Source organism: Rattus norvegicus, chromosome 1 (genome assembly GCF_021556685.1).
Source record: "Rattus norvegicus strain SHRSP/BbbUtx chromosome 1, alternate assembly SHRSP_T2T, whole genome shotgun sequence".
Lineage (NCBI taxonomy): Eukaryota > Metazoa > Chordata > Mammalia > Rodentia > Muridae > Rattus > Rattus norvegicus.
The window spans coordinates 220,394,510-220,402,436 of record NC_141534.1 but is presented as its reverse complement, the minus strand read 5'-3'; the positions used below and the strand labels follow the sequence as shown (position 1 = coordinate 220,402,436).

The window sequence follows — 7,927 nt, the reverse complement described above, 5'->3', positions numbered from 1 at the left end:
CCAGCGCCCCGCCTTAGGAACTACACTTCCCGCGAGGGAACTGTGCCGCCCTAAATGCGTTGCAGGCTCGTATCTGCACCGAATCCTGCAACAAGCACCAACTCTACCCATGCCACAGCCTCGAAGATTTCTTTCTTTCCCCTTTCCTGCCAAAGGCTTCGCTTCCGTTCCAACTCCAATATCCGACGCCATTCTTCTCTTGGAAATACTTGGGAGGGAAACCACTACTACATGCAAACCGTAATGGAGCGAGCAGAGCGCATGCGTCCACGGTGCTTGCTCCAGCAGCAGCCTTGCCTGCCAGTCTCTCCTGGCTGCCGCCCCGCGCATGCGCAGACTATAAACCAACTCCCAGGGAGTTGAGGCGCTGGTTTGGTGGCGCGTTTTCTAGCGAAGTCCCACGTGAAGGATAGCGGTGGCCGGAGCAGGGTGAGTGAGGGCCGAGACCGGGGCTGTGGATGCAGCTTAAGGGACAGATTTGCAGGAAGCAACAGGGCGGAGCCGCGAGGCCTTGTGAGCCCGAGTGGGGAGGGGTCGAACGTGGAGCGTGGGGCTTAGCAAGCCTGGGACCCAGATCCTCGTTGCTATGCAACCAGGGGCGTTGTTACTAGGTAACCCAGGAAGAGAGTGTTTCCCGGGATAAGTGGGTTCGAGCGCTGAGGTCCAGTCCTCCGGAGGGAGCAGCTGCTAGATTTGGGGGATGAGGCCAGTGCTGAGCTGCACACCTCCCCATGGTCCAGCCTCCTGCCACCTCAGTTGGAGCCCCGCTCTGGGTACCCTGACCTCATGGGCCTCGCCGCGACGCCACAATGGAGTGTTTGGCAGGGGATGCGCTGTTCGAAATAGCACATGCCACTGCCCCTGTCGCCTGGAGTCTGGGCCTTGGGAAGGGAGCGGCAGGGCTGCACCCCGCCTTTGCAAACACCCTGCCCCACAAACAGTTGCTGGGTAGCAGCTGTCAGGGGTTTAGCTAGGGCTGCCTCCAACCTGCCAGAACGCTGACTTCATTCTCCTTAGTGGTGACTTCGCCACGTTTAGGACCTTCTAGCTCAGCTGTGCTTCTCATGTGGCTGTCATATATTTGGACTGACTGACTATTCAAATAACCTCCCCCCACCACCTCTCCATGTCTTTATGTCCTACACTTGTGGCTTCTTGGCAGGGCTTCTGATACTCATTTAGCAAGCACTTAGTCATTCTATGCTAGGTGTTGGGGATTCCAAGAAAAGTTAATGTCAAGTTAGTCTGAGAGTTGCTGGGAGGCTGTGGGACAAACTTTGAACACAGTGCTTGCCCAAATTATTTAACTTCTTGAAGCAACCCTTAACCCAGTTTCAACAGACTTTACATTTGAGGAGATTGAGACTCAGATAGGTGAAGTAACAGGTGTAAAGGTAGTGGCAGCTGATTTGTGATAGACTTGAGCCTGTGTCCTTTGTACAGAGAGCTTTTGGGAGGCCTTGCTTAAAGCAGACTTTTCTCTGGGTTGCTGACCTTTTGCAACTGCTGTCTGATTATGCTTCAGGAATCCCGAGGAGCTTTTAAAACAAAACAAAAAGGCTGAGCTCCTCCCTGGGAGGGTCTGAGTGGGTTGCCTGGGTGGAGCAGACATCCTTGTTTAACAGGCTGTGCCGGCAGACCAGATGGACAATCCAGCCCTGAGGATTGTAGAGCCACTGGACAGCTATGAGTAGTGAAGGAACAGTTGGGGCCAGCAGAGGGCACTGAGTTAGTTCCTGCCCCGTAGTGATTTACATTGTGAAAGGAAAAAGAAGAGGAAGGAGTCCTGACTGGGGATAGTGTGGACAGCCCCACCCCACCCTGGCAGAGAAAACCACAGCTGAACAGTGACATCTCTCCACCATAGTAAGTAAAGCAGTTCCCCAGCTGAGACTGTTCCCTCCTAAGCTGTCTGAACAGGGGTGGCCAGTCTCAGTACTCTCTCTTCTTACCTCTTGGTGTGTAACCTGCAGGTGGGTCATCTCCTATATGAAGGCTTTTCTTGGGAGGTTTGGGTGTCTTTGGCTTTGAGCTAGATGGTAGTTAGTGGACCTGTATGTTCCCATGGGCAGACAGCAGACGTTCCCAAGGCATTGTGGGAATGAGAAGAGCAAGCCTGAGCTACTGGACTTGGGGATATAGTCCCCCCCTTCTGTTCTAGGAAGAATGGGGCATCGTGATGACTAAAGGGCTGGCGAGATGCTCCACGGGGAAAAGGCACCTGCCACTAATCTGGTCCTGGGACCCACATAGTAGAAGGAAAGAACCAACTTGTTCAAGTTGGTCTTTGGCTTCTACACATGCAGACAACACACTTGTAGACACACGCTGTTCTTTTCTTTTGTAGCTCAGTGGTAAAGTGCTTGCTTACCCGATAGCTCTGAGTTTGATTTCCAGCGCCCCCCCACCCCCCTCTCCTGTTGGAGGAAACAGAAAGTTTCAGACATGCTTCCATTTTGCAGAGGCCAACGCTGTTTGTCTTAATGACCATAGCGTCTTTCTGTATTAATATTTCGATGAGGGCTGTATGTACCTCAGTTAGTAGGGTGTTTGCTTTTAGATACAAAACCCCGGGTCCAATCCCTAGTACAACCCACAGATGACACACACCTGTAAACTCCATACTTAGAAGGTGGAAGCAGGAGGATCAGGAGTTCAAAGTCATCCTCCACTGCATAAGGAGTTCAGGCTAGCCTGGGCTAGATCAGGCCCTGGCTTAAACAACAGCAAAACTGCAAAGTTCTTAATGAGCCATGAGGAAACATGATGGTGGTGGGTCAGATTCATGTTGCCCAAGCTTCACTCAAAAGAAAGGAAAGGAGGGGAACTGGTAAAGAGAGTAGCTTGCCACTCTTCTTCATACCCAGCGCTCTCCGGAATCCTGTGAGATTCAGTTTCTGGCACACTTCAGCTCACCTGGATGAACGGTGCTGGCCTCGCTGTGGAGGGTTAGTTCAGGGTCCCCTAGCCTGGGGCAGATGGCTGCTTTAAGTTGAAGTTGGCACAGAGAACATAGCAGGCTGCTATGGGAGTTGTAGCTCATGTCACCCTGACCTTCTAGTAGGGAAGCGACGACACCTGATTCCTCCTGTTGGAGGTCCTTGGATATAGGATCCAACCCAAGATAGCAACCTGGCTCCTTAGGGCCCCGGTCGTGATCATGACCCAGATAGCTTAGGCACCAACCCATGTTTTCCACATCTCCTAGCAGTGGCAGGCAGGGACCATCTGGCTCTTGATTTGTGCCAAAGAGTAGACGGTTCTCTCAGCTTGAGGCGCTTCCACTTGAACTGTGTGTCTCGCAACTCCACTTGACCTTACAGGCCTTGGGAGGGGTGTCTGGCAGCTGTTTCTGGTCCAGAAGCTACCCCAAATGTAGTATTTTTAGAAGGGCTGTGGGTTTTTTTTGAGCCTTCTCTGCCCAAATGGAACATCTTTCTTTTCCCTCTCTGCTATCCAGATGACTCTAGATTTGTGGCCAACTCCCCCACTACCCTGGTAAGAACAGACACTTCAAAACCTGGCCTCTCCACCACCTTAGAGCCTTGTCTCAGCCTCTACTCAGTGGCTCTAAATCACAGAAACTCTCTGGAGCTGCAGGTGTCTTTTTGAGCCCGAGGTAGAATCGGATTTACCAGAGCCTTTTGACATTTCTCCAGCAGAGTGCAAAGAAGAAGGTGGGCCTGCAAACATTCTTCTTACCCACCCCTGCTTGCTTCAATAAGCTGGTGCTTGCCGAGTCTTAACTCATGTGTGGCATCATGTTTTGGATGAGATCAAAGCACAAGGTGCTTGGGCAGATTTTCACTGTAATTCCCAGAGATGGTTAGTGGACGCCAAGTGTGTTCTAGCTTGGATAATCTGTTATGTGACTTTATAGATAACTTCTAAATTGAACACAGTTCAGCAGAAAGGTTGTGGACAAAGAAGGAGTGCTCAGTAGATCCACCTGAATTCACAGCTTGGTTTTCCCACACACTGCCCGTCCTTCCTTGATTTCGTCATCGGGATGACAGTGCCTACCCGATAAGTATCTGTCAGATTGAGAAAGGCAGTGCATGCAAGACCAGTCCAGTGTCTTGCTTTTTATTCCTGATAATCTTTCTTTAAGGGCTGACTGTTCCTGAACTCTTTGCTTATTTTGGCAGTGTGAAGTTGAGGTCATTCGTCGATGGTGTGATATAGTATGCTTGTGCGCGCGCGCGCGCGCACACACACACACAAACACACACACACAAACACACACACACCAGCAGTTAGCTTTCCTTCCTTGCTCAGATCTCATCTATCCCTTATAATTTAATGCATGGGAAGTTACCTTTTGTCAAAACCATTAGCCTTTTGCTTGGCTTCCTGCGTCCTCTCCAGAGGATAAAGGGTGAAAACAGCCCTTTCAAATATACCTTCCATGTCAATAACTATTTTTAGAAAGCTCCTTAGATAACCAAAAGATTGGAGAGAGCAGTTGCTGCTGGCGGGACCAGCCATGTCTTAAAGGATACCTCTCAGGAGGAAGAGGGACCACGAATTGAGTGGATTCCAGTGGCCAGAGATTTTGTTGATCACACTTATATAATGAAACGTCTAGGAAAATACAGAAAAGACCAGGTTTAGAGAGCTTCCTGATCGCTAAACATATGGAGACCTTCTAAGGGTACATAGATAGGGCTTGGAATCGCTGCACTCCTTCTCCCAGACCTTGTGCTACCATGTCGACAGCTGGTATCCTTTATAATGCATGTTTGTGCTTAACCAGGGGACCTACGTGTTTCTCTGAACTCCACTCTCTTTAGCCACTTAATTAGCCCTGACAGAGGGGTTGTAGGAGCCTTGACTTGTATTCAGACAGAGCACAGATAAAATAAACTGACGGTGGAGACACAAGCCCCTCCTCCTATTGCTCAAAAGCAAATACTTGGAGGAGAATTGGTGGGAAAGAACCAGATTCATTCAGGGCCTGCATCTGAGAAAACGGGGCTGTTGGCCTCAAGTCTCCATCTTATATAAAGGGGTTTGTAGAGAGGGGGGTACGGGGTGGGGGTGCTCCGTGCATAGTGGGGTCTTCTCACATGGGGCATGCAGCCCCATTTTACCCCCTCTGGCCAGAATGTCATGATAGACCTTGACTTCAACCTGCTGAGGCTAGGTCCTGTAGTTCCTAGATAGACAATACTTGTCTGTAAGTTAGACTCTGGAGCCATTTATATATTTCGTATTAGTTGAAGCACAGAATTAAGAAACAAAGAAGAATATTACATATCCTGATATAATCCCAAATTCACCAGATGTTATGGATTCTATACATGTAAAGATTATTTAAGCGGCAGTGGGGGCATATACCTTTAATCCCAGCACTTGGAGACAGAGGCAGGCGAAATCTCTGAGTTTGAGCCAGCCTGGTCTGTAGAGTAAGTTCCAGGACAGCCAGGGTTACACAGAGAAAACCTGCCTCAAAAAAAAAAAAAAAAAAAAGAGATTATTTAGCAGTTTATACCTGTTTGTCCTTTTAAGGATTGAACCCGAGGCCATGCAGATGGTAGGCAAGCCATCTGTCACTTAGCTACCTGTCCCTAGCAACAGTAAATATTTTAATCACTGTGGTACTGCTTCTCTTCAGAGGTTAGTAATGTGTTGGTGGGCAGAAGAAGGTGAACTAACCTTGGGAAGGAAAACCCCCTATAGAAGGGTCACATTGTATAGGTGTGATCAGCAAATCACTGGCCATAGGAATTAACTCAATCAGTAGCCACCCTTCCTCCTCAGAGAGTCTCAACCCCCTAAAAGCATGGCTGGTCCCCTTGGTAAATTACCTCTCTAATCCTGTGGTTATCTAGGAAGTGCTCTAAAAATGGTCTTATTATCATGAAAGGCATGTTGGAAAGGACTGTCTTTCACCCTTCATCCTCTGAAGATGTGCAGGAAGCCAGGCTGAAAGGCTAATTACTTTGACAAAACTATCTTTTTTATTCTTTCCATGTATTAAATTACATGAAATGTGTGAGCTCTAAGCCAGGAAGGGTAGACAAAAACCAAACTGCTGGTGTGTGTGTGGGGTGTGGGGTGTATATGCGGGGGTGTGTAGGTATGTTTAGGTGTGCTAATATGTATGTCTATATGTATGTACTATATCATAACCATTGACACAGAATGACTTCAACTTCCTACTCCCAAATAAGGCAAAAGGATATGACTCAATCTCCAGGTCGGTAGTGACAGAACCAAGTTGAATTAGAAGATGTCAGTGGAGAAGGGATTGCGTGCTTGCTGAGGATAAGAACAGAACAGAATGCCTTGCACAGGTAGTCGCTAAATCTTATGTTGACTATTGAGTAACAGTCGGGGAGAAACAGAGTTTGACCTTAGAATGGCTCTCAACTTTGTACAGTGGAATCATTGAGGAGCTTGTGTCCACGACAGAGACACACAGAGACAGCAGCATCAGAGCCAGTGTGCTTAGACACAGACACTGAAACTTTATACCACTTTCAGGTGATGTCACTGAGCAGCCCCAGTGATCCACTGAATTCTGATCTCCCACCAACGGTAGGATTTGGAAGCAGAGACTTGGGCTGAAATCCTTCTAAGCCCAGTGATTTTATACAAGTGCTCACCTGCCGTCTCTTTCTTCACATCTGTGCCCACAGAGGGCAGGAGAAAAACCACCATACATAATGGCCCTACAGTGATACTGTTGCAAATTCAGTCTTTTTTTTTGTGTCTCTGTTAACCAGTGAGTACTTATTTTATATTGGTTTACAGAGTGGTAATCCTACTTGTGTGCTATTTTTAAGTTACTTTTTCCTGTCATCTTTGGCTTAAGTATGTTATAAGCTTCTGAGAATGAAGCCTTTAGAGACTTAAAAGTCATTTATGGCTGTGGTGCTTAAGATGTAGAGACAGGCCTTCAGAATGACAGACTGCAGTGACGTCTTGGCGACTGGAAGGCACAGGGTAGCACTTGCTGGTGTACTGATCTGGTAGAGATTACCAAAGAGGGAGCTGTGGATCAGATGGTTGTGCCGGCTCAGACTCCAAGGCGTGGGTCATCTTTTTTTGGCAAACAGCTCGTTTTAGGTTTGGCTGAGATGTTTGCTGTAGGCCAGGGGTGAAGAAAGGCAATAACAGATGAGCTGGGAGAGTCAAAATGTCCATGGGTTCTGGCTCACTGCCTACGTATGGCCCTCTCTTGACAGACACAAACATGGCAGGCGCACACAGCAATCCATCATGGAGCAGGCATCTGTTCAAAGCTGTCCTAATGGTCCTAGGGGCCCTTCTCCTCGTCCACTCAGCATCAGCCCAGACTCATCGAGAGTTTGCCTCACCTGGCCAACAGAAGAGGGAGTCCTCAGCTGATATTCTGACCGAGATTGGCCGATCTCTGAAGGAGACGTTGGATACCTGGCTGGGGCCAGAGACCATGCATGTGATTTCAGAGGTAAGGAAGGCTGCGCCTGCAGTGGCTGTGTGCAGAAAGAAAAGGAGAGTCGCTGTTAGTGCCACCTCACCTTGTCACCATATCCTTCCCGTCCTAGTTCCTGCTGCTGAGAGCCCGGCCTTCCACAGACACAGCCTGGCACTCCTGACTCTTTTGCAGGCTGATTGCCTGGTTCTTGCCTTCCAGGCTTTTTGCACTTTTTTCTTGAGGCTTGGTCCATTTGGCCAGAAAGGCTACAAAATGAGCTACCCTTATAAACTCATGTTGATGGGTACCCACAACATCTGACTTGATCTGAGTCACACCTGTCATCTTGAACTGACAGAGCACAGAGATCTGAGTCCCAAGCCTTCACCTGTAAAAGTAAGGTGGGGCTCATGAAGGACCTGTGGCAGGATCAGTTCTTCCACCAAGTGCCATTTCTAGTGTGGTGTCTCATCCTTACCACCTAATAGTTCATACCGAAGTGCCAAGCCAATGGTTTATAAA

General features: G+C 48.6%; 1 protein-coding gene and 1 long non-coding RNA gene across 8 annotated transcripts in view; one reads left to right on the top strand and one right to left on the bottom strand.

Moving 5' to 3' along the window:
• Positions 1 to 334: 334 nt before the first annotated feature.
• The window catches only part of Tmem109 (transmembrane protein 109), a 10,598-nt gene continuing 3,005 nt past the window's right edge, over positions 335 to 7,927 (top strand). The window contains exons 1-4 of one of the 7 annotated variants that reach the window (XM_087574949.1): positions 335 to 429; positions 1,748 to 1,866; positions 3,461 to 3,677; positions 7,194 to 7,438. In XM_087574949.1, coding sequence (XP_087431075.1) covers positions 7,202 to 7,438 — 237 coding nt within the window. In that variant the 5' untranslated portion in view covers positions 335 to 429; positions 1,748 to 1,866; positions 3,461 to 3,677; positions 7,194 to 7,201. 7 annotated transcript variants of the gene reach the window in all.
• The window catches only part of LOC147997055 (uncharacterized), a 6,416-nt gene continuing 4,429 nt past the window's right edge, over positions 5,941 to 7,927 (bottom strand). The window contains exon 2 of the long non-coding RNA XR_015652969.1: positions 5,941 to 7,463. This is a non-coding gene — a long non-coding RNA (uncharacterized LOC147997055). The remainder of the gene's footprint in view (positions 7,464 to 7,927) is intronic.